Source organism: Littorina saxatilis, linkage group LG2, assembly GCF_037325665.1.
Source record: "Littorina saxatilis isolate snail1 linkage group LG2, US_GU_Lsax_2.0, whole genome shotgun sequence".
Taxonomy (NCBI): domain Eukaryota; kingdom Metazoa; phylum Mollusca; class Gastropoda; order Littorinimorpha; family Littorinidae; genus Littorina; species Littorina saxatilis.
In genome coordinates, this window is record NC_090246.1 from 3,727,102 (window position 1) to 3,754,180 (window position 27,079).

At 44.3% G+C, this 27,079-nt stretch overlaps 1 protein-coding gene across 1 annotated transcript in view; it reads left to right on the plus strand.

The window, feature by feature from the left end:
- Nucleotides 1-25,135, plus strand: part of LOC138958028 (phosphatidate cytidylyltransferase, photoreceptor-specific-like) — a 34,296-nt gene extending 9,161 nt beyond the window's left edge. Inside the window, exons 6-11 of the mRNA XM_070329059.1 lie at nt 4,051-4,133; nt 5,798-5,954; nt 6,247-6,399; nt 8,671-8,802; nt 18,761-18,864; nt 20,272-25,135. Coding sequence (XP_070185160.1) covers nt 4,051-4,133; nt 5,798-5,954; nt 6,247-6,399; nt 8,671-8,802; nt 18,761-18,864; nt 20,272-20,401 — 759 coding nt within the window. The 3' untranslated portion in view covers nt 20,402-25,135. The remainder of the gene's footprint in view (nt 1-4,050; nt 4,134-5,797; nt 5,955-6,246; nt 6,400-8,670; nt 8,803-18,760; nt 18,865-20,271) is intronic.
- The last annotated feature ends 1,944 nt before the right edge of the window (nt 25,136-27,079 follow it).

A 27,079-nucleotide genomic window follows, 5' to 3' on the forward strand; every position in this document is an offset into this window, starting at 1 on the left:
CATCGATTTTATTCTTTCCCTCGATTCAATTGTGAACTCTGAGCTTCGATTATTTATGCTTTTCCAGTGAATTATGTGCAAATTCTGACTTTCCAAAGTTATTACGGAAAATCAAGCTTATTAAACAAGCTGCAGATAATGTAATTATTGGTTATTTGTTGACATCTGGCTCAAGTGGCGTCTACTAACTTCACGCGGTTGAATCATATTTGTTGAATCTCTACCGTCACTGAACGATTTTGTTGCTGCGCACCGGGGCCATGTCTCTATTTTGAGGGCTGCGCACCGGGGCACTTATGTGCTGCGCACCAGGGCCAGTGAAGTATGTATACATTCGGACCTTCCACAGTTATTACGGAAAATCAAGCTTATCAAACAAGCTGCAGAGAATTGGAATGTAATTATTGGTTGGTTGTTGACATCTGGCTCAAGTGGTGTAATATAAATTCATGCGGTTGAGTCATATTTCTTGAATCTCTAGCGTCATTGAACGATTTTGTTGCCGCGCACCGGGCTATGTCTCTGTTTTGAGGGCTGTATACTGACCTGGGCACTAATTTGCTGCGCATCTGGGCCAGTACTACAGTGAATAAAGTATTGTCCGTCTCAGCCACACACACACACGCGCTCGCACACACACACACACACTGCACACACACTCACACACACACAAACACACACACAAAAGGTAATGATGCTGACGTTCGTTCGTTTTGTCCTTTTTAAGAGTGGGTTTGTTCTGCTTTGCAGGTGAACAAATGGATCAGTTTAGATGTTACTACTGCAAATTCAAATTTCGAGAGTTCAAGGACGTTATTGGACACAGTGTCGATGTGCATTCGAATGAACAATTGAAGATTCGTTTTTTTGTCGCTGAATGAAGTGACTGGAAAGAATACCTATTCGAGGGCTGTTCCATTATTATTTAGAATCCAGGCTCCTGGCAATATGGCGTTAAATACAAAATCATGCCGTCAAAGAATAGACTATCGTGAGGCTTGACACAAAAAATGAAGTTCCAGAGTTATGTCGTTTTCATATGGTCGACTCAGGAAGATACTCGCCGCGCTATGTATGCGTCGTGAAGCTTAAATTCGCGATTTCGGAGCCATAACTTACAATAACTACAAAATAAGGTTAAAAGAGACCGATTTGCATGAAAGTGTGATGAAATGTTTTAGGATGAACGCTCTTTGTAGAGCCGTGGTGTAAAACTGGTACAGCAATTTCAAACCGGGTAGACGGAGCCTCGAAAATGATACCCACCCTAGTCTACTTATTTCATCCGTTATCCTCGAAAACATTGGCGCTGTTGAACAGATAATAAGAGAAGATCCCTGAAATATAATCAGGGAGATGCAATATGTCATTGGCATTAAAAGCTCTGCATTTGAAATGATCTTACACAAATATTTGATGGCCCTAAAGCGATTTGCCGGTTGGGTACCACATGAACCCAGTGACGGGGAAAAGAGGGGTAGGGCAGAGTGTTGCTTGACAATACTTGAAAAAAATCAGCAATGGCTTATCCAAATCAACATGGAATATCGTCAGTGGTTACGAAACTTGGGTTAATAAGTTCAACTCTGAAACCAAACAACTGTCGTCTGTTCGGGTGTTTAACCAGGTGACCCAACCCCTGCCAAGTTCAAATAACAAAAAGCCCTAAAATTGTTTTGCATCTTTCGTCGCTAGATCAAGCCATTTAAACACTGTGACTCTTGAGGACAGGCATACAGTCATGTCTGACTGCTGTGTCCACCACTAATGGTCGAAAATATTCGAGGTTTGGCACAAACACCATCCAAACACGGGTTTTCGAGGGCTTATGCTGTAACATGACAACGCACCTGTGTATACTGCCTTTGCGACAACAGATTTTTTGGCACAAAAGGGAGCACTGCTGTTGGTTGTATCCACCCTATCTTCTTGACATTTCCCCATGCTGGTTCAGCCTGTTCTCACATTACAAGAAATAGCCGCGGAAATACAGTTAGAGACTCCTAAAGACTCTGTCCGAGCCTTCACGAGGGCCATACCAGGTATAGCTGATGTCACGAGGTCCCAGGCCTGAATGAGAACGTTTGAGAGGATGGCCAGTTGGGTGTCGGCTGGGGAAGGATTGGTCTGGAAAATGGCCTGGTTAGATTGTTGGTATGTGTTTCCGTTTCTGAGATTCTAAATAATTATGGAACAGCCTACGTATTTGAGAAACGACTTTGGCGTTCTTCCATCTGAGATCAAGGCTCAAGGTAAATATCTAGTAATTAAAGATGGTAAAGTCTTTGTAGACGAAACGGCCAACGTATCATCAACATGTCTCGACGAACAAGCAGAAGAGCTGTTTACTTTTGAAGGCAAAGATGATGTGCAAAGACTGCAAGACCTCCTCCCAGAAGCTGTATCCAAACTTCAAAACAGTGGTCATCTTCAGACCTGGATTACGCTACATGAAGAGGGCGGTCATTATTCAATCAATTGTGTAAGGGACAGGCCTATAGACCTTGCGGAACCGAGGTCCCTGCAGGTAACAATGTGAAGAAAAAAATAGCTAGCAGACGACAGCTAGTGTTGCGTCCCCTCGGGACAAGCTGACAAACAAACAAAGATCCTCAAGTACGGTCGCAACCGAAAACAGTATGCTACACACTTTGAAGGAGCACAATAACACGTTTATTACTGGCCGCGGTGCGCAGCAACAAATTCGTTAAGTGACTGTAGAGATTCAACAAATATGATTCAACCGCGTGAATTTAGATGACACCACTTGAGCCAGATGTCAATAGATAACCAATAATTACATTCCAATTCTCTGCAGCTTGTTTGATAAGCTTAATTTTCCGTAATAATTGTGGAAAGTCAACACATAATTCACTTAAAAAGCATAAACATTCGAAGCTCAGAATTGAATCGAGGGAAAGAATAAAACCGATGATGAGATGCTATAACACCTTAGGTCGAAGTACAAATGCCAGTTACGTGAAGATATGTCATTTTGGAGAAAATGGAGAAGATTTAGTGCAGAAACTCACCTCTCGTGGCTCGGCCCCGGTGCGCAGCAAGTGGCCCCGGCTTTTTTCGGGTGCAGCGGAGGTACCGGCGTGCTTTTGTGGGACCATGGGATCTCTATCTTGCGCATTCATGCACACGGGTGTGTTCCGACACTGAGGGGAGTCTGCACAAAGTTGACTCTGGGAAATAAGTCCCTTTCCGAAAGTGGGAGTCGAACCGACTGAGCTATCTCGCTGCCCCCGTTGAGTTGTTCACACTGCTGCACACTCTGATGCAGTTGCTTTGATTTTGGTTTTTTTTAGAAGGACAAAATATGAGTGCATGCTTGGACAATGGTCCTGGCTGTTGGGGAAGGATTTCCCTGCAGGCAATTTTGATAAGTGATTTAGAGAAATTGTTTCCAATCTCAGCTAAAACAATCGGCTCTTGGAATAAATGTTGCAAAACATTAGCCATATATTCTTCGAGTTACGGTCTGGTTTATGTTCAGATAGCATTCTGTTTTTCAAATCCTGTTACTGTTCTTGCACAGTTATTCCTACAAGTTGCTGTGTCTTTCTTTGTTTGTGTTTGTGTGTAACACTTACTTTCTGTGACGGAAGTGTCACCTTCCCCGCTCAAATCGGCTTGTTTGCATCGCTTGACAGATATAGACCGGGTCCTGTTCATGTCAAGTGGGGTACATAATTATGTCGACATAGCGTCCACAAAATGATAACTTTGCCACTGATTCTTCTTCATGCTGGTGCACTGAGGATGCAATGTCACAAGTACATACCAATGAACTCTTAATAAGCTTGCTATACAAGACAAATCCACAAGAAAAAAGTGTCTTACTGAGGTGAGCAAAAGTTCTAGACATTACCTTGACGGCATTTTGTAAGCAAGATTCATCGATGACTTTGAGATAAGTTCATTATTTTTATCATAAGTGTTTTTCTGTCTGTCTACTGCGTTGATGTTCTGTAAATGGAACGTTTTATTTCTTGTTTTTTGATTCTCCCAGACAGTGTTGGTAACTGTTACTTTGTGTTTCAGTTCGGCTACACCCACGTGGTGCTGCTGCTGGTGGTCGCACAGTCTCACCTCATTGTGCAGAACGTGCTGGAAGGATTCGTTTGGTGAGTGGTTTAGCTTACGTTCTTTTTCTCCATTTCTAGCAGATATCTGAAGGTCAGAAGATAATCTTTGACCTGTGTGTGAAGGAATGAATAAGTCCATATTTTGACACTCCGCCGTGAAGACAGGTCCCCTCACTGTGTCATCTGGACAGGCGGTATTTATCATGGGATACCCCCATCTACCCACTTGATCACTGTATCAGATCTGGACAGGCTGTATTTAACATGGGATACCCCCATCTACCCACTTGATCACTTTCCAAAAATCCACACTCTTACTGCTTGCTGTTTGTACAAATTGTTCTTGGAAAGTTCGTTCAAATTAATTTCCGGAAAAGGCACATTTTTTATTATTATTTTTTTTTTATTATTCTCTTTATTTATATAGCGCCTTATCCGAAGTTCAAAGCGCTTTATGCCGTGTGAGATGGAATTTTTTACACAATATATCACGCATTCACATCGACCAGCAAACCTCAAGCCTGTTAGGCGAATGTTCACCTTTCGCGGCCTTTATTCCAAGTCACACGGGTATTTGATGGACATTTTTATTTATGCCTATACAATTTTGCCAGGAAAGACCCTTTTGTCAATCGTGGGATCTTTAACGTGCACACCCCAATATAGTGTACACGAAGGGACCTCGGTTTTTCGTCTCATCCGAAAGACTAGCACTTGAACCCACCATCTAGATTTGGGAAAGGGGGGAGAAAATAGCGGCCCGACCCAGGGTCGAACACGCAACCTCTCGATTCCGAGCGCAAGTGCGTTACCACTCGGCCATTTTGCTGTTACAAAATTAATTTATCAATAACAAATAATCCCAGTATGCACAGAGGGCACCCAGGCTGTTGATGGTTGGTATGTGACCAAGTGCAGGGATGGTCTTATCCCGTGTTACACCCAGGCTGTTGATGGTTGGTATGTGACCAAGTGCAGGGATGGTCTTATCCCTTGTAACACCCAGGCTGTTGATGGTTGGTATGTGACCAAGTGGAGGGAAGGTCTTATCCCTTGTAACACCCAGGCTGTTGATGGTTGGTATGTGACCAAGTGCAGGGATGGTCTTATCCCGTGTTACACCCAGGCTGTTGATGGTTGGTATGTGACCAAGTGCAGGGATGGTCTTATCCCGTGTTACACCCAGGCTGTTGATGGTTGGTATGTGACCAAGTGCAGGGATGGTCTTATCCCTTGTTACACCCTGGCTAGGTCTCAGATGGTGAGGCAAGCTTTGTTTGTTTGTTCGTTCATGGGCTGAAACTCCCACGGCTTTTACGTGTATGACCGTTTTTACCCCGCCATTTAGGCAGCCATACGCCGCTTTCGGAGGAAGCATGCTGGGTATTTTCATGTTTCTATAACCCACCGAACTCTGACAAGGATTACAGGATCTTTTTCGTGCGCACTTGGTCTTGTGCTTGCGTGTACACACGGGGGTGCTCGGACACCGAGGAGAGTCTGCACACAAAGTTGACTCTGAGAAATAAATCTCTCGCCGAACGTGGGGACGAACTCACGCTGACAGCGGCCAACTGGATACAAATCCAGCGCGCTACCGACTGAGCCACATCCCCGCCCCGGTGAGGCAAGCTGATTTCAGGAAGCAGAGTGGGCCTCTCAGGTCAAGCAATGCACTCGTTTGATTGTGCGTTCATTTTCAGGGTGCTGGTTCCCTCGTCCATGATAATCTGCAATGACATCATGGCCTACATGTTTGGATTCTTCTTCGGCAAGACACCGCTCATCAAACTCTCGCCCAAGAAGACCTGGGAAGGATTTATTGGTGGCGCCATTTCCACAATCGTATTTGGTATTCTGGTAAGTCCTGTCCGCTGGCTTATATGTCTGCTACAGTGGAAACAGTTCTTGCATATTGTAGGACTAAGAGTGTGGGGCTAAATGTGAGAATAAAGAGGAGTCTCCCCCCTCCTTTTAAGACGTCTTAAAATCTGAGAAAATCAGGTCTTAACTAAAATGGGGGGTCTGAAAAAGGGGGGTTACACTGTACAAATTATGAAGTGAAAGGGTGTGTTTCAACCAGTGTGTTTCAACCAGTGTGTGATGAGACAGTATATGAAGAGTAATGTCTGAGTACAGGGCTGTGTTTCAGCTGTCCCACGCCATGGTGCAGTACGACTACTTTGTCTGCCCGGTCAGTTACGACGAGGTCCAAGATCACATCTCCATGGACTGCGAGCGCTCGCCGACCTTCACCCGCCAAGAGTATCATCTCCCCGAAACACTCCGCGCCTTTTTTGGATTGGTAAGTGATACAGTGTCTGGTTCAGATTGTCTTTGGGAGAAATTAGAGGTATGCTACCTCAACTTTCAGCCTTATAGATTGTAAATCTATGACAAATTTCAGATGCCCCCAAAATTTGGTCTGTTTCTTCTTCAGTGTTACTAGCAAAGGTGTTACTGAAATTTATTTTATTCAAGTCTTTTTCCAAAATGCCACATAAGTTTCCGCAATTGTTAAAACAATTGGGGAGTTCTTGGCATCACCCTTTTCCCACTTGTGAAAAGAAAATTACAGCAATTTTGTCAAAATGACGTGTGACAGGCTTTTATTGCAATTTGGAAGGAGTTTTTCCAACTGCCAAAGCAAAACTCTGCAAATGATTGACTTTTATGCAGAGATTCCATTTTGTTTAGCAGTAGCCTGAAGGAATCTACATACATTATTTGATTCAGCAGAGTACCACTTCAGTGTTTGTGTTCCAGGTGGGACTGCCCCATACTTACCCCTTTGTGTTTTTGTTCAAAGTGAGACTGCCGTATGTGTTCCATGTTTACCCGTTTGTGTTTCAGGTTGGACGCCATATGTGTTCCATATTTATCTCTTTGTGTTTGTGTTCCAGGTGGGATTGCCGTATGTGTTCCATATTTACCCCTTTGTGTTTGTGTTCCAGATTGGACTGCCGTATGTGTTCTATGTTTATCCCTTTGTGTTCCAGGTGGGACTGTCACATGTGTTCCATATTTACCCTTGGTGTTTGTGTTCCAGGTGGGACTGCCGTAGATGTTCCATATTTACCCCTTTGTGTTTGTGTTCCAGGTGGGACTGCCGTACGTGTTCCATATTTATCCCTTTGTGTTCCAGGTGGGACTGTCGTATGTGTTCCATATGTATCCCTTTGTGTTCCAGGTGGGACTGTCGTATGTGTTCCATATTTATCGCTTTGTGTTTGTGTTCCAGGTGGGACTGCCGTAGGTGTTCCATATTTACCCCTTTGTGTTTGTGTTCAAGGTGGGACTGCCATACGTGTTCCATATTTACCCGTTTGTGTTTCAGGTTGGACGCCATATGTGTTCCATATTTATCTCTTTGTGTTTGTGTTCCAGGTGGGATTGCCGTATGTGTTCCATATTTACCCCTTTGTGTTTGTGTTCCAGGTTGGACTGCCATACGTGTTCCATATTTACCCCTTTGTGTTTGTGTTCCAGATTGGACTGCCGTATGTGTTCTATGTTTATCCCTTTGTGTTTTTGTTCCAAGTGAGACTGCCGTATGTGTTCCATGTTTACCCGTTTGTGTTTCAGGTTGGACGCCATATGTGTTCCATATTTATCTCTTTGTGTTTGTGTTCCAGGTGGGATTGCCGTATGTGTTCCATATTTACCCCTTTGTGTTTGTGTTCCAGGTTGGACTGCCATACGTGTTCCATATTTACCCCTTTGTGTTTGTGTTCCAGATTGGACTGCCGTATGTGTTCTATGTTTATCCCTTTGTGTTCCAGGTGGGACTGCTGTACATGTTCCATATTTACCCCTTTGTGTTTGTATTCCAGGTGGGACTGCCGTACGTGTTACATATTTATCCCTTTGTGTTCCAGGTGGGACTGCCGTATGTGTTCCATATTTATCCCTTTGTGTTCCAGGTGGGATTGCCGTAGGTGTTCCATATTTACCCCTTTGTGTTTTTGTTCCAGGTCAGACTGCTGTATGTGTTCCATATTTACCCGTTTGTGTTCCAGGTGGGACTGCCATATGTGTTCCATATTTACCTGTTTGTGTTCCAGGTGGGACTGCCGTATGTGTTCCATATGTATCCCTTTGTGTTCCAGGTGGGACTGCCGTAGGTGTTCCGTATTTATCCCTTTGTGTTTGTGTTCCAGGTGGGACTGTCATAGGTGTTCCATATTTATCCCTTTGTGTTTGTGTTTCAGGTGGGACTGCCATATGTGTTCCATATTTACCCTTTGTGTTTGTGTTCCAGGTGGGACTGCCGTAGGTGTTCCATATTTACCCCTTTGTGTTTGTGTACCACGTTGGACTGCCTTATGTGTTCCATATTTTACCCTTTGTGTTTGTGTTCCAGGTGGGACTGCCATATGTGTTCCATATTTATCCCTTTGTGTTCCAGGTGGGACTGCCGTATGTGTTCCATATTTATCCCTTTGTGTTCCATATTTATCCCTTTGTGTTCCAGGTGGGACTGCCGTATGTGTTCCATGTTTATCCCGTTGTGTTTGTGTTCCAGGTGGGACTTCCATACGTGTTCCATATTTACCACTTTGTGTTTGTGTTCCAGGTGGGACTGCCGTACGTGTTCTATATTTACCCCTTTGTGCTGCACTCCATCTCCATGTCCGTCTTCGCCTCTGTCCTCGGCCCCTTCGGTGGATTCTTTGCCAGCGGATTCAAACGAGCGTTCAAAATCAAGGTAAGTGTCAGATTGTATAATACAAACAAGTCGCGTGAATCGATATAAAAACATTTAGTCAAGATCAACACCACAAAACAAATCATCGCCGAGACTATATTCAGATAGTCTCGGTTAACCATACCGAAGACCAAGACGGGTCACACTCGCTGCCGCGAAGCACGCGTCCGTAGTACCTACTGAACATATTTTCTTTCATTGTGAGCACATTTTTAAAATAAACACAACATATCTATATAATTTTGTATGCAGAAGAAGATGAGGAATACAATGCAATCAATTTTAAATCTGTGTGAAAAATCGATTAAATTACATATCTTTACCCAACTCACAAATAGCAATTAACTCTAGTTCAGTGCTGGTAACGCTGTACGCGTCCCCTTGGTAACAAGGGAGACCACTCTAAAAAAAGAAAGTGATCCATCCCATAATGCCAGACTATTGCTAGTCTGACTTCCGTATGCGTGCGCATATGCCGCCATCTTATCATTCCACACTCAGCGTTCAACAAGCTGGTCGCTTATCAAGTACGCTCCGGCTGTTTTCAGCCTTGTTTCATTGTCTCCTGACTTTGACTTCGCCCCTTGGTCTGCCGCCGAGCTTTTTCTGCACCCTGGCTGTGATTGGGTGAGAGCTTTCTTGTTTTACGAAAACTTTGGCGACATTTTGTCGCGTGTTTGCGAACTTGTAAAATTTTTCTAGTACGAAAATTTTTTGTGAGTTTGCTTTGCCATGGCGGAGAACGCCAAGAATAGAACTAGTTTGAGACAGGCTTCTGCTGCAGCTTCTCCTACTACTAGTACTACTTCATCTAAGAAAGTTTCCTTGTCTAGAAAGAAGAGTGCTGGACATACCGCCACTTCTCTTGTAGAACCGGGAATTGAAAAATGTGTTGATGTTGTTGTTGACAAGCCGTCGTCCGCCATTTTGTCCGGGAAAAAGGACAAGGTCACTCGTAGTGACAAAGATGTTTTGGATAACGATGTTGTTGTGTCGGGGGCTCCTGGTGATTCAGGTGTGATGCCCTCCGACATTGCGTCGTTGCTACTGACTATTGGTTCACAGGTATCAACTTTGGCGGCCGATTTATCGGCAACGAAAGCGGAGTTTCGCTCACTTCCGACGGGCGTGTTTGATGTTACGTCTTTGGGGAGAATCAGGTCTCCTTCCACTTCCGTTTCAGCTTCCGCTTCCGCAGTGGGTTCCACTTTGGCTGCTACTTCCGTGGTTCAAGCGGAAGTGCATGCTTCTCAGCATGGTGTTGGTCGGCTGGTGTCCCTTCTGCATGAGCCTGGACTCACTAAAGGTATGTCTTCTCCACCAGTTACCAGGTTCTCTGGTGACAGTGGGGTGCGATCACAGGAGAGAGTAAACCACTTGGGTGGCGAAAGCACCGAAACCATCGCTGACCATCTGCATTGTGCTCGGTCAGTGGAGGCTAGGAGCCCTGTGAATCGTAAGAATTCTGCATATACCTCTGATTCAGTGTCGGGTATGCCGGTTCTACTTCCGCCCTGGGGGCAGGAAGTTGGGTGTAACTCCGAGGACTTTGCAAGTCTCTCTGGCGTGAACCCACCTGACTACGATGGCGAGCAGGAAGGAGGGTTGAACGATGGTAAGTCCACGGTGGTGGATGACGCCCTACTCAACTTACCGGCGAAGCTGTCGAGCGCGGTGGCCTCGGCACCCGAGACGGCTTTCAAGTATTTCCCGGAAGGGGTGGTGAGAAGTAAGGATTTTGTAAAATGGCGCCAGAAAGGTTTTAATGTTATAAATGATTTGTTGAATGTTGAAAGAAATCAGTTTCTGTTATGTGAAGATGTTCAGATCACTGTGCAGCAAAACCCTGCAATAACATTTTTCGAATACAACGCTGTGATGAATGCAATTCCAAAACAATGGAAAGATTGGATTGTAGACAACCCAGCACATATAGTTAATGTAGATATAATTGATGATGAATTGAATGTGTTTAAAAGCAAACCCAAGTTAATTAAGTTATATTTAAAGAAAAAACGGAATTATAGCATTGAAAAATCTCATGCAATCGATTTTTGGAAAAGAAAACTAGATTTTGTTTTTGTCGAACAGACGTGGTTGTTGCCACGACAGGTGACAAAAGAAGTGCGCCTGCGTGTGTTGCAATGGAAAATTTGTCACAATTTATATCCCACCAATATTTTATTACATAAAATGAAAGTAAGTCAAACAAAAAACTGTAACGAGTGCCCACATATTTTGGATGTCATGGAACACTTTTTCTATGAGTGTCCCCGAATTAGAAGGTTTTGGACTTATATTGAAAAAATGTTGAACAGTCTGACAGGTCGGGCTTTCTTATTGTCTATTACAGATGTATTATTCGGAATCGAAAAATGTCAGGAATCAGCGTTAATTAACCATGTTTTATTGATAGCAAAAATGTGCATTAGCAAAGTTAAGAAAACTAAATCGCATATTCCATTGGAAATTGTATTTCAACAAGAACTTGCGCTACGAAAGGTGTATCCCCATTGTCCTTACTTAGATTGTTGTTGAATTAAAAAGTAATTTAATGGAAAAAAAAAAGTCTTTCCCGGAAGGGGTGGTGCGAAGTAAGCAGAGACTTCCGCCACCGCTGTCCGCTGTTGATGATTTCCGGTCTTCCAAGACTGACTCGGTTCAGTTCCGGTTTCGGGAAGCATCTTCAGTTACCTATGTCATGGCAAATGTGTTCAAAGGGAGGAATGGTCCGGCGGTGCCGTTGTTGTCACAATGAGGAGATGCACCTGAGGACGTACTTCCTTGGCTGGCTAAGGAAGGGGAGCGAACTGTGTCTGGTATACAGAAGCTTAGGCTTGCTCCTCGACCTGTCAAGCTGATCGAGCCTTTTTCGTTGCCTTCGGCCGTTCTGCCGATTACTCCGGAACTTGCTACTTTACGGGAAGACGGATACGGGCCGAGTTCGTCGGTTCCGTGTTCCGAAGCTTCTATGGTGGCTCTGGAGGATGCAGGGAGATCGTTACTTGAGCTTACGTCAGTTTCGGAATCTCTGCAACGGTCTCTTTCGAGATCGATCGCAACATCTTTGGACCCATTCGAATTTCGTTTTGATGCGTCTGCTTTGGATATGACTACTCTTTTGGCCACCTTGGCTAAGGTGACAAGAGAGCAGATGTTAGTCTCCGCAAATCTCTATGCACATGCTGTGCATACGCGGAGATCGGCTTTCCTGGCGGGCTCGAGGATTCGTGATAAGGCCACGATTGAGACCTTGAAGGTGTCACCCTTTTCGGAAGGATCTTTGTTGGGTCAGTCCTCCTTGGACGCGCTCCAGAAGGAGACTTCAGACGCGAGAGATCTCGCTATAGCCCGCATTGCCTTTCAAGGCTTGCCCAAGGCTCAAGGCAAACCTCACTCTCAGACTCAGACGCAGTCTTCTGCCAAGCCCCAGACTTCCTCGTCTGGTGGTGGTGGTGGTAAATCACAGAAGCAGTCTTTCTCATCTGCGGGTAGGGGTCGTGGTGCCCCGTACCCTAAGAGGGGACAATCGTTTGGCAGTTCTAGGGGGTCGGGGCGCAAGCCTCACCCCCAATGAATCTCCCCCGAACAGGCCATCCCGGTAGCCCCCGCACTGGTTGTAGCGGGCGGCCCGTCCAGGGCCCTCACTTCCTGGCTGCAGCTGGTGGACAGCAAGTGGGTTACCGGGATAGTTCGTTCTGGGTTCCGTCTCCTCTGGTCAGAGGAAAAGGCACCTCTGACCAGGATAATCCCTCCTTGCAAACCTCCAAGAGACCCAGAGGCGAGAGCCGCAGTTCAAGGAGAAGTGACAGCCCTTCTCTCGAAAGGGGCGATAGAGGAAGTCTTGGACCTTCGGTCACCGGGGTTTTACGGCAGACTTTTTGTTGTGCCGAAAGCCTCGGGGGCTTGGAGACCGGTTCTAGATCTCTCGACACTGAACAAGTATCTCCGGATTGTGAAGTTCACGATGGAAACGCCGACCTCTGTCCAGGCGATTGGGCAACTTCAGTGGACCTGACAGACGCATACTTTCATGTCATGATGCATGTCACGGACAGAAAGTGGTTGCGCTTCCTCTGGGGAGAAAAGGCCTATCAGTTCAGGGCTCTTCCGTTTGGCCTTTCTCTCGCACCATGGATTTTCACCATCGTGGTACGTCAACTTTGCGCTCTGTTGAGAAAAGAGGGCATTCGTCTGCGAGCTTACTTGGACGATTGGCTAATCCTCCATCAGGACAGGAATCTTTGCCACGTTCATACTCGCAAGGTTCTCAGTCAGGCCGCTCAGCTCGGATTTTCTGTAAACCTGGGCAAGTCAGAACTAGTTCCATCCCAGAAGTTCACGTACTTAGGGATAGAGTTCGATACTCTGAGTTGGACTGTTCGCCCGTCTCAAAAGAGGGTGACCAAACTGCAAGACTTGCTCCGTGCGCTTCACGGAGAGAATCTGGCCTCTGTAAGGGTTCTGACATCAGTACTTGGCCAGATGGAGTCTATGGCTACTCTAATCCCACTGGGCAGGGTTCACAAAAGGCCTTTTCAGGCTGCCCTTCAGGCCAGGTGGGATCAGTCAACCCAGGGATGGGACACTCAGATTTCGCTGGAGACCTGGTTTTTCGAGACCACGCAGGTCTGGCTTCTCCCCTGGGTTTCACAGGGAGTCCCGATAGTTTGCCCGTCACCAGAGAACAAGCTGTTCACCGATGCTTCTCTGATGGGTTGAGGGGCTCACCTGGGGGAGCATGTGGCGTCGGGGGTGTGGGACTTGTCTCAACCCTCATGTCATATCAACGCTCTGGAGTTGGAGGCCGTTTCGCTGGCCTTCCAAGCTTTCCTGCCGTTCATTCAGAACAGTCATGTCAGGCTGCACACCGACAACATGACTGTTGCGGCTTATGTGAACAGGCAGGGCGGAACGAGATCTCGCAGTCTCTCAAACAGTGCGTGCCTCATTCTAAAGTGGTGCGTTTCGCATCACATACTGCTGTCAGCCGTCTTCCTGAAGGGAAGCTTGAACGTCCTTGCAGACGCACTGAGCAGGGGGGACAAGGTGGTCCATTCAGAGTGGACTCTGTCTCACCTGTCCCTGCACCGTCTCTGGGTGCAGATAGAGAGGCCTCAAATCGACTTGTTTGCAACTCGGTATTCTGCGAGGCTTCCTCTGTTTGTATCCCCCTTCCCGGATCCTCTGGCGTGGGGCGTGAATGCTCTAGAATTGGACTGGACGGGTCAGACAGCCTACGCCTTCCCTCCGTTTTGTCTGTTGGGCAAAGTTCTCAGGAAGGTCGACCTGGAGAGACCAGCGCTGGTTCTGGTTGCCCCATTTTGGCCAAACCAGCACTGGTTCCCGGACTTGCTGCGACTGGCGGTTCGACCGCCTATCCCCATCGCAGTAAGAAAGGGAGAACTCTTACAACCCAGGTCAGGCATCCCTCACGAGAATCCTCAGGCCCTCAACCTTCACGGTTGGATTCTGTCAGAAGCTCTCTGCTCAAGGCAGGGGCCTCTTCTGCCACTATAAACTTCGTGAAACATGCCCATAGGAAGTCGACCAGCTCGGTCTACTCGTCTCACTGGGCCTCCTGGGTTAAATGGTGTGATCTTAACAGAGTTAAGCCCTTGGCACCAAGATCGATGCAGGTAGCCAATCATTTAGCCTGGCTAGCAGAACAGGGGGGGTCGGCATCTTCCCTTCGTGTTAGAAGGTCCGCTATTTCCTCAACGCTACGGCAACTAGGTCATAAGATCACTCTTGATGGGGTTGTTTCTAGCGTTATTAAGGGCGCCTCCCTTAAGGCCGCGCGCGAGAAGTCTCCGCTCCCTGCCTGGGATTTGTTGCTCGTTTTGAGATATTTGGCTTCTAACGAGTTTGAACCGATACAGTCAACTAGTTTGGCTAACTTGACACGCAAGGCAGTTTTTCTAACTTTGCTCGCTACGTCTCGTAGAGGAAGTGAGGTTCATGCCTTATCCGGTTTAGCTAAAGATATCTCAACCGAAAAAGATGGTTCTATATCTCTCAAATTCAGGCCAGAATTTTTAGCTAAAAATCAGAAACCGGGCCAAATTTCACCTGTCATTAACATTCCTGCCTTGAGCAACATTCTTGCTCCTGGAGACCCTGATATCGTTAACTGTCCAGTTAGAACGCTCAGCAGGTACCTGTCTCGAACGCAGTTCATTCGTTCAGAAAGTCAAAAATTGCTTTTCATTTCGCTCAATACAGCAAGGTGTAAAGACATTGCGAAAGTGACTTTAACCAAGTGGGTCTCCACATTGATCAGGCAAGCGTATGCCTGGTGGCATATTCAGTCTGGAGAAGTTAGGGCGGTTCTTCCCCTGACTTCAGCAAGAACGCATGAGGCAAGGGCATGGGCCTCCTCTGTGGCAGTGCTCCGATCAGGCCGTCTGGCTGATGTTTTGGAGGCAGCCTGTTGGAGATCGGAGGATGTCTTCGTAAACTATTACCTCCGGGACATCTCCTCTTTGAGACAAGACAGCAGTTTTGCGCTACCTGCTATGGTAGCCGCAGGACAAGTCCTTCTTCATTGATTTTCGGTAAGTACCCGCCACCTATAGTAGCAATCTGCTATTTGTGAGTTGGGTAAAGTTATGTAATTTAATCCAAAATTTTATAAATAAATTTTCATTTAATTAATATACTTACCCAACTCACAACGTTTATTCCCTCCCACCTCCCCGCTGTGGTTGGTACTGGGGTCTAAAAAAGAGTGAGTTGGGCTTCGTTTTGGAATGATAAGATGGCGGCATATGCGCACGCATACGGAAGTCAGACTGTCAATAGTCTGGCATTATGGGATGGATCACTTTCTTTTTTAGAGTGGTCTCCCTTGTTACCAAGGGTACGCGTACAGCGTTACCAGCACTGAACTAGAGTTAATTGCTATTTGTGAGTTGGGTAAGTATATTAATTAAATGAAAATGTATTTATAAAATTTTGGATTTTAACGACAACTTTAATGAGCAAACTCAGTAATTAATTTTTAGCCTCCAAGCTGAAATGCAATACCAAAGTCCAGGCTTCGTCGAAGATTACTTGACCAAAATTTCAACCAATTTGGTTGAAAAATGAGAGCGTGACAGTTCTGCCTCAACTTTCACAAAAAGCCAGATATGACGTCATCAAAGACCGGCACGGTTGGCCTAGTGGTAAGGCGTCCGCCCCGTGATTGGGAGGTCGTGGGTTTGAACCCCGGCCGGGTCATACCTAAGACTTTAAAACTGGCAATCTAGTGGCTGCTCCGTCTGGCATTATGGGGTTAGTGCTAGGACTGGTTGGTCCGGTGTCAGAAGAATGTGACTGGGTGAGACATGAAGCCTGTGCTGCGACTTCTGTCTTGTGTGTGGCGCACGTTATATGTCAAAGCAGTACCGCCCTGATATGGCCCTTCGTGGTCGGCTGGGCGTTAAGCAAACAAACAAACAAACGTCATCAAAGACATTTATCAAAAAATGGAAAAAAGTGTCGGGATATTATACTCAGGAACTCTCATGTAAAGTTTCATGAAGATCGGTCTTGTAGACTTACACCTACACTGGTATTATTGAACCATGAAAACCACATGAAAACAGACGCTGGTTTTGATTATATTTCATTGACAGCAAAGGTTTTTGTTTACACATGCAGAATAAACAAAATTCGTCCCCACATGCAAATGTTTTTAAGAGAATGATATAATTTGTACCAAATGGATAAATATGCTCACAATATTCTCATGAAACAGACTCAGTTTATTAACAAATGGATTCCGTATCAACAGCTAGTAATGGTTGGAAAAAGACGAGTGATGTACATTATTACAATAGTCAATGACAATGTATTCCTCTGATTTTTGGGACCTGCTCTGAAAATGTAAGAAGTAACTAAATATCACATGTGTGTTCAGCTCTGTTTGTTTGTTTGTTCGTTCATGGGCTGAAACTCCCACGGCTTTTACGTGTATGACCGTTTTTACCTCGCCATTTAGGCAGCCATACGCCGCTTTCGGAGGAAGCATGCTGGGTATTTTCGTGTTTCTATAACCCACCGAACTCTGACATGGATTACAGGATCTTTTTCGTGCGCACTTGGTCTTGTGCTTGCGTGTACACACGGGGGTGTTCGGACACCGAGGAGAGTCTGCACACAAAGTTGACTCTGAGAAATAAATCTCTCGCCGAACGTGGGGACGAACTCACGCTGACAGCGGCCAACTGGATACAAATCCAGCGCACTACCGACTGAGCTATATCCCCGCCCGTTCAGCTCTGTCATTGCTGTGACTTATCAGTGACAATGCTTTTAAATGTGTCATTATAAATCTGTGCTTGCCTGAATAAAAAAAAAATGTTGAAGAAAAAAGATCGGTCTGGTAGTTTTCTCTGAATCGCTGTACACACACACACACACACACACACACACACACACACACACACACACACACACACACACACACACACACACACACACACACACACACACACACCACGACCCTCATCTCGATTCCCCCTCTATATTAAAATATTTAGTCAAATCTTGACTAAATGTAAAAACAGCTACTGAACTAGTTAATTCCACCTCAAACTGAGACACAGAAGGTTTGTCACTTTCGGCATCATGAACATTTATTAAACTTATTGCAGGGTAACTTAAAAGGGCAACAAGACTTGAAAGCAATATCAAAACATTTAGTCAATGTGTTGACCTGAAACAAAAAGATTTACATTAGAAACCTTGGACCAGCACCACTCAGACTAGTAAGGCCTGGCTAGCGGAAATTTGTAAACCCAGTCCGGTCGACCTGGTAAATAACTTAATTTTGTAAGGAGCCACTAGGGGTCATTTCAAGAAATGTATTCCTCAAAAAATTCCAACTTACCTCAGCAAGCAGCCAGGTTGTTGACTTGTGGTATGTGACCAAGTGGAGGGTTGATTTGTGGCATGTGACCAAGTGGAGGGTTGACTTGTGGTATGTGACCAAGTGGAGGGTAGATATTATCCCATGTAAAAGGTATGTGACCAAGTGGAGGGATGATTTGTGGTATGTGACCAAGTGGAGGGATGATTTGTGGCATGTGACCAAGTGGAGGGTTGATTTGTGGCATGTGACCAAGTGGAGGGTTGACTTGTGGTATGTGACCAAGTGGAGGGTTGATTTGTGGTATGTGACCAAGTGGAGGGTTGATTTGTGGTATGTGACCAAGTGGAGGGTTGATTTGTGGTATGTGACCAAGTGGAGGGTTGATTTGTGGTATGTGACCAAGTGGAGGGTTGACTTGTGGTATGTGACCAAGTGGAGGGTTGACTTGTGGTATGTGACCAAGTGGAGGGTTGACTTGTGGTATGTGACCAAGTGGAGGGTTGACTTGTGGTATGTGACCAAGTGGAGGGTTGACTTGTGGTATGTGACCAAGTGGAGGGTTGATTTTATCCCGTGTAAAAGCCTGGCCAGATCTGAGATGGTCAGCTGTTTTTACGGCAAGGAGTGAGCCTTGAATAGACTCAAATATTTTACTGTCCTTATCTTCTTCTTCAGCGTTCCTAGATCAGGCCTCAGATTTCAAGTCTGGTATGGGTTATGAAGTTTGTGGTCGTGTCCAGGTCTTGTTTGGTGCCCCAGAGTTTCTCCGCTAGAGTAGCTCCATGCGGCCAGTGCTGTGTCCGTGCGTCTTGGTATTGGGGGCAGGACTGCAGGATGTGCTCTGGGGTCTGTGGGCCTGTCTCACATGAGCAGTCAGGTGTGTGCGACACCCCAAGACGATACAGGTGGGCACGCAGTTGGCAGTGACCAGTCCGTAGTCTGAATATGGTGGTCTGCTGTTGACGTTGTAGGTGAGGCAATCTGTCCTTATAAAAACAAGGAAAATTGCCTCTCAGCGTCAGACGGTTTTAAACGGCGCTACCCTGACTGTTGCAAGCATTTGTTCCCGGATAAGTGCAATGAGATTTGTTTGTGCAGGACTTTGGTGACACCATCCCAGGCCACGGAGGAATCGTGGACCGCTTCGACTGCCAGTTCCTCATGGCCAGCTTCGTGCACGTCTACAACTCCAGCTTTATCAAGTAAGCCTTGTACATGTTATGAGGAGGGAGAGACTCTATGTCAGAATTCTGTTCATTTTTTACGGTTAACACACAATTTTGTGGTCTCATCCAGTCGCTCAATGTTGAGTTTTAGTCGCTCAATGTTGAGTTTTAGTCGCTCAATGTTGAGTTTTAGTCGGCCTCTGTCATCTCATGACTCAAAGAAGGGAAATCTGATGTTCAGTGGATACGTTTTCTTTTGAAATAACTTTATTTGTGGGAGGGGCCTTCCAAAGCAATGGCTCAAATGACTCAACAAGACTGAGTTCATATCATGACTCAACAAGACTGAGTACATATCATGACTCAACAAGACTGAGTACATATCATGCCCAAGAGCAAATGAACAACTGAATGTCAAGGATGGGACATTTTCTTGACAAATTACTTTGTTTTACTGCAAGGGTGTTCTAAATCCGTGGCAAGCATATTGTACTTTATATTGCAACCTGGAGGGGAAAAAGTGAAGATGTTCTCTATTTTCACTCCTCAGGTTAGAAATGAAAGGAGATTACTTTCACAGGCTTTATTTAACACACCTGTGAAGGTAGGGGTGACGGGGGAAGGTAGGGTTGACGGGGGAAGGTAGGGGTGACGGGGGAAGGTAGGGGTGACGGGGGAAGGTAGGGGTGACGGGGGAAGGTAGGGGTGATGGGGGAAGGGAAACCGAATATGGGAGAAAGAAGGGAAGGTAGATTCCTTGATCACATTACCATATATTTCAAACTTTATTTAAACAGAACTTAATTTGGGGAGAGAAAAGAATTGTCAAGAGAACCATTAATTAAATGATGGACAGATTACTTTCTATGATACCCCCCGCAGGTTAGGGGGAAGAATTTACCCGATGCTCTCCAGCATGTCGTAAGAGGCGACTAACGGATTCTGTTTCTCCTTTTACCCTTGTTAAGTGTTTCTTGTATAGAATATAGTCAATTTTTGTAAAGATTTTAGTCAAGCAGTATGTAAGAAATGTTAAGTCCTTTGTACTGGAAACTTGCATTCTCCCAGTAAGGTAATATATTGTACTACGTTGCAAGCCCTTGGAGCAAATTTTTGATTAGTGCTTTTGTGAACAAGAAACAATTGACAAGTGGCTCTATCCCATCTCCCCCCTTTCCCCGTCGCGATATAACCTTCGTGGTTGAAAACGACGTTAAACACCAAATAAATAAATAAATAAAACTTTCTATGATCATGGTTGAAACAGCGTTCTATTGTTACAGCGTTTCAATTGCTAGAAAAGAAACATGAGTGACTGCTGAAGGTTACAATGCCATCCTGCCTTCCAGAATGTTAGAAATTCAGTAGTGAGTTAAAAAGAAGAAAATTGAAAAGCGCAAAAAGACGAACAGAAATTAATTAAAAAATATCTGCCTGTTTCAGAATGCCAAACCCTAAGAAGCTGTTTCAGCTGATCCTAATGCTGCCGTCAGAAGAACAGGTGCGTCTGTTCCACATGCTGAAGGACAAGCTTGTTGCCACAGGGCTGGTGCCCGACAACACAGTCACATGACTGTAAGGGCAGTGTAACGGAGCTGCGAGCTGAGTTTGCTGTTTCAGGAATCGTTCTCCGCAACATGACTGCGGGGGTTCGTCTAGCGCAAAATGTAGAGCGGAAATTTGCCGGCGCGCTCGCTTATGTGTCGCACTTTGTTGGATCTTGATGTTCAGCTGTCACCAAGAAGATATTTTCTCATCTTTACACCATCATTTCAAATCTCTCATGACTTTGCCAGAGTCATGGAGCTATCACATTTAAAGGCATTTAGATCAGCGAATAAGGTTTTTACTGGAAATCTTTCTCCATTGTTATAGGACAGTTTGAATTTATGGTAAGAGTGACACAAGTATGTTTTAGCTGAAATGTTAAAACATCCAGAAAATGTATTGCAGTTGTACACCTATAGGTATTTTACTCTTATTTGGTGGCACCATCTCAGAATGAAATCTCTTGTGTACTTTTGAGGTGATACAAATGTATAATACACAACTTTACCAGAGATGCAGAATAATTCCACTATTAGTCAAAGAAAGATTCTATTGTTTTAATCTGGTCACATTGATTTAGGGACTTTTGGGCTTCAGATGAAATTTTTTATTGAGTTGCATCTTTAGCGTAATTTTCACGTTTGCAAAACTGCCTCAACATTTTATATCATGACTTGGAAGTCTCTGAGTTAAATAATATAGGCATTTCACTTTTCAGCATTGACTCTGCTTTTTGCAATTCTGTATCGCTCATTTTTGTTTATGAGGATTATGATGTGTTTACTTCAGCTTTTGCTGAGTTTCAGTCATCAGACAGTAGACGCTTGATATGAAATGTAGGGGTAGACAGTGTTGTGACGTCGACCAAAGACGAACATACAAAGTTTTCACCCTAGACGCACATAAATTGTCAAGCATTCCAAGCACAAACCTAAAAACGTTTTGTTTTCCATCGACAAGCTATCTTTTGCACTGAGCCACTTTTTAATAAACATTCTTTTCTTTTTTTTACTGGATATTCGTGAGTTAAGCCATAATTTGCTGTTGTTGAACAAAAAGAAAACCCAAAAAAAGTAGATGAGGTTAATAAAAAGTAAAATTAGAGATGTTTACTTTTGGGCATCAGACTAACAGACAGTGTTTTAGTTAATACGCTTATACGCTGAGTGTAAATACAAATATGTCCGAAAATTAAAACTTGAATCATTTACATATTCCATCCTTAATTTATTGTGAACTTCATTTGTCAAATTATCAGTGTCACTGATTAACGCGTTTTTGTATATATTGCCATATGTATAGATATTTATGGTGAGTGTATATTGCATACAAAGTTTCAGTTTTAAGATTTCCAGGACAAATGATAGTCAGATGGAGGCAAAGTGTATGGTTTGTGTTCGTCAGATGGAGGCAAAGTGTATGGTTTGTGTTCGTCAGATGGAGGCAAAGTGTATGGTTTGTGTTCGTCAGATGGAGGCAAAGTGTATGGTTTGTGTTCGTCAGATGGAGGCAAAGTGTATGGTTTGTGTTCGTCAGATGGAGGCAAAGTGTATGGTTTGTGTTCGTCAGATGGAGGCAAAGTGTATGGTTTGTGTTCGTCAGATGGAGGCAAAGTGTATGGTTTGTGTTCGTCAGATGGAGGCAAAGTGTATGGTTTGTGTTCGTCAGATGGAGGCAAAGTGTATGGTTTGTGTTCGTCAGATGGAGGCAAAGTGTATGGTTTGTGTTCGTCAGATGGAGGCAAAGTGTATGGTTTGTGTTCGTCAGATGGAGGCAAAGTGTATGGTTTGTGTTCGTCAGATGGAGGCAAAGTGTATGGTTTGTGTTCGTCAGATGGAGGCAAAGTGTATGGTTTGTGTTCGTCAGATGGAGGCAAAGTGTATGGTTTGTGTTCGTCAGATGGAGGCAAAGTGTATGGTTTGTGTTCGTCAGATGGAGGCAAAGTGTATGGTTTGTGTTCCTTGATGGCGCTACATTTGTTGTGGTTGTTATTTTGAATTTTGAGCATAACTTGTAAAACATGTGTTGCTGTATAAGAATATGATTTTTAACGGAACTTCAGAAACCAAAGGAAGAAAACCAAATAAGTTTGAACATTCAGGTTATATTGATGTCTCTCAAGGTTGTTATTCAGAGCCTGTACCGTTTCACAAGCAAACTCTGCAGATCTCTGAAAGTACTGAACTTTAAATTTATTTGAGATGCATCGTTAAAGCATAAAATATGTTTTACTTTGAGTAAATGCAGTCTCATTCTTACTGACCAGATTCTTGTACTTTCAGTTGAAAAAAAGGGCTTTGATCCAAAAGAATCATCAGTCATAACGAACAATTCTCCTTGCTTGTTTCATACACTTTAAGAAACATGAGATCATTGCAAAGATATTGCTAGGATTTATTTTCACAAGCAAATTTGCCAAAATAGCCATGAAAATGTTGGCAATTTTTTATGTTTTTGGCAAGCCTTGGCATCACCTTCCCAACTGTGGAAAAAGAAATCAGCAAATCTGCCAATGCGACCATAATTTTTGGGGGGATTTAAAAGAAGTTTCAGCGTTTTGCGGATGCCAAATGACATTTCTGCCAGTGTGAATTCACATGAAAATCACTTGATGTTTTAGACTTCAGAACATATTGTTGTTTGGTTTGCTACGTGTTTGCTATTCAGGCCTTTCTGTTGTTTTCAGTTGCTCACTCTGTATATCTGACTCGTTGTTGGAAGAGAACTTCCTTTTGCTCACGGTTAAATGGGATCAAAATTGAGAAACATCACAAAATGCCTGTGAACATCAACATATGCATATTGTGAACAGACTAGGACTCACTTGGGCACAACGTACCCACATACACAGAAGCAAATTTTAAACTTGTTCCACTTGAGATTTGTGGTAGAGGGTAAACTGATCAAGCTGCCATTAAAAACAAAATACAAAACTATCTACATCTTATTCACTTTCTTTTCAGCTTGCCATACAACATTGATGCGTTGGTTAACTGGAAAATTTGTCAATTCATTTGTTCACATGCAGGACATTCATTCCCCGCTTATGTTTACATCCGCACTGTGAGCACAAGTTCAACATTCTATCTTTGTATTGATGTTAGTGTAGTTACGTTGTTGTATCATCGTCAGTACTCGGTGTTAAAGTATAGGTTTATGAAGACAACTACGACTGTCTGGGTAATGCTGAAACGAGAAGTTGTGTTGCTTTTTTACCGCTCACCGTCAACTGTCAAAAGGTCTGCAGTGAGACGAATCATTATATAAAAAAAATGGAACAACAAATGAATTGATTAAAAAACCACTGCATTTAGCCCTTACCCCATTACTCCAAGTCATGCCCTGTTCCTAATGGGGGCTCACATTAAGGGTAGGAAAGCCGGAGAATGTTGGAGAATTTGCTCTGAATGGCTGCCATAGCGAGATTCTCCTGAGAAGGCTCTGCTTCTCTCTTTTTCTTTCACAGCTCATTTTTTTCTGTAAATACGAGCCCCCATTAAGGGTAACACAGTGTATATACATGTGAACATTTATCTAAACGTTGTATCGCTTATACACAGTATTCCTTCACCTGCTGTGTGGAATTGTTGCTGTGAATGTCCATCAGTGTTCAAACATAATAATAATAATAACAATACGAATATTTGTAACACGCACATATCTCACCAACAGGCGACTCAAGGCGTGCACATACACTCATTCACACACACGAAGACTTAAAGTCACTAACACACACACACCATCAACCATTAGATATGTACAGTTATTCAGGGTGGGATGGGGGTGGGCAATGTAGAATGCATGGATTATTTGTAAAAAAGGAATGTCTTGAGTGCAGATTTGAATGATACAGTCGTTCCCATGGGAACAAACGTGTCGGCCATCACAGGTCTGTCCGGGCTTTACACAAAATGAGAGCATCCCTCCACTTGGACACACACCAACACTCAAAGCCCCGGCTACAATCTGTGCACAGTCACACACACCAACACTCAAAGCCCCGGCTACAATCTGTGCACAGTTACACACACCAACACTCAAAGCCCCGGGTACAATCTGTGCACAGTCACACACACCAACACTCAAAGCCCCGGCTATAATCTGTGCACAGTCACACACACCAACAGTCAAAGCCCCGGCTACAATCTGTGCACAGTTACACACACCAACACTCAAAGCCCCGGCTACAATCTGTGCACAGTCACACACACCAACACTCAAAGCCCCGGCTACAATCTGTGCACAGTCACATACACCAACACTCAAAGCCCCGGCTATAATCTGTGCACAGTCACACACACCAACACTCAAAGCCCCGGCTACAATCTGTGCACAGTCACACACACCAACACTCAAAGCCCCGGCTACAATCTGTGCACAGTCACACACACCAACACTCAAAGCCCCGGCTACAATCTGTGCACAGTCACACACACCAACACTCAAAGCCCCGGCTACAATCTGTGCACAGTCACACACACCAACACTCAAAGCCCCGGCTACAATCTGTGCACAGTGGCAATTTGGTGCTGATTTTTTCCCGGGCAAATTGACATGGGTGTCAGGAAATTAATTGAGACAAACATTTTTGCTCTTCACAGGAAGCAGCCAGGCTGTTGAATGTTGGTATGTGTCCAGGTTGTAGGACGCTCTTTGTCTTACCCCATGTTAAAGCCTTGAGATGTGGAATGGTTGCCATGGGTAACAAGAGAAGGACAGTCGCTGTAACTGACTGTTCACGGGCTTTCTGTATTGTTAAAAGAGCATGGGTGAAAGTAGCCCGTCAATTGACTGAAATCCGTCGATCTGTAAATAAGTCTGACGGAAATTCCGTCAATCCGCAATTTTTATTAAAAAAATTTTATTTTTATTTTTTATTTTTTTATTTTTTTAAAGCGGAACGCGTTTTCGAACTGCTATGCGGTAAACCCCGTAGGTGAGGTTTCTTTGCTTTCGGATTCGCTCTGCATCACGATAAAAAAAAAAGTTCTCGCGTTTTGGCAGGCATTACGAAGTGGTGACATGATTTCTGCGGAAAACGCATGGACAGATCTTATTGATGCTGGTCTAGCCAACAAAGGCGATGGGACTGGTTGGAGTTCATGAAACTAAAACTGTGTGTGATAAGTTTGGTGCTTGAAACTCAAGTGCTTTTCCTTGAGAACTTTGCACTATAAGAGATGCTACTGCTTAGTTGCTATTTTGTGCAGTGCTACATCATGCTGTTTGCATGTGTGACATTCTGTTTCATCATTTATTTCAATGCCTGTCTGGCAATGTTTGCTTCTTATAATTAAATATTTTGAACTTTTATTTCAGTTGTTCAGTTTCTATTTCATTTAGTAATTGGCTGTTGTCAATGTTAATTGTTATCAATTGTGTCGTTGTGTTGGAAGATGCCAGTGTGAAAAGATACAAAAGAAAAATTATTACTTCTGTGAATTGTTTTGATTTTGTTTACCCTTTTTACCATATCATTAGAATCTGAAGGTATTTTTTTGACCTGCATGATAGTGACAAAAAGTGTATTTTTTTGCCAGGAAAGGCCACAAAATCACAATGTATAATGCAAAAATTCGTTTTCGGCCGGGGGGCGTTGCCCCCCTGGACCCCCTAACGGGGCCCTGCCCCGTACCCCGCCAGGGCCTGGGCGGCCCCTGGACCCCTGCCTCAAAAAATTTTCAGTCAATTTGATTTTCATAGCTTTCACCCATGAATGTGTCATACACTTGCAACCGGCACGGTTGGCCTAGTGGTAAGGCGTCCGCCCCGTGATCGGGAGGTCGTGGGTTCGAACCCCGGCCGGGTCATACCTAAGACTTTAAAATTGGCAATCTAGTGGCTGCTCCGCCTGGCGTCTGGCATTATGGGGTTAGTGCTAGGACTGGTTGGTCCGGTGTCAGAATAATGTGACTGGGTGAGACATGAAGCCTGTGCTGCGACTTCGGTCTTGTGTGTGGCGCACGTTATATGTCAAAGCAGCACCGCCCTGATATTGCCCTTTGTGGTCGGCTGGGCGTTAAGCAAACAAACAAACAAACAAAAATACACTTGCACTGTCAATGCCATCTCTCTTTTTCTGCCTCGCCCCCTTTCCCCAGCCCTATCCCATCAACCCCCCACCCCTACTGTCCCATCCCCCTTCCAGTTTATGCTCATGCTTATCTGCTGGACAGGTGAGCAATATTTTTGTTGCCAAAATGTGATGGAGATAAAATTTGAATGGTTCCAGAGTGATATGTTATTCAGATTATGTGTTAGTACATGTACTACTGAGCAGGACACTGGCAGCAAACAAACATTTTAAACATAAGCACTTCTGCGAATCGGTTCAAGTGAGCAGCTTTAAAATGTGAATTTTTCACAGTACCCTTGAAGTGTTCCTGAAGCACAGTTTGAGACACGTGAGACAGGTGTTTGGCTAATTAGATTCAGCTCAGGAAGACATAAGATTGCTCAGAAAAGCTTTCGAATGCTCCTTACCTGCCTTCTTTAATTAAAAACTTAAACACACAAGTTTTCATGTCGGCTGTGAGGAAGATGCCTGATGCGATCCTAATAATTTAAAGCCAGTGGAAGGAATGTCACATAATGATGTCAGAGTTCTAGTGGAAAAAATAAAAGTCAGAGTTGTTTGAAGAGCTGTCTGTCAACCATGTAAACAGAACAGAAATGTGCCGAACAGATTTGAAATCCAAACACA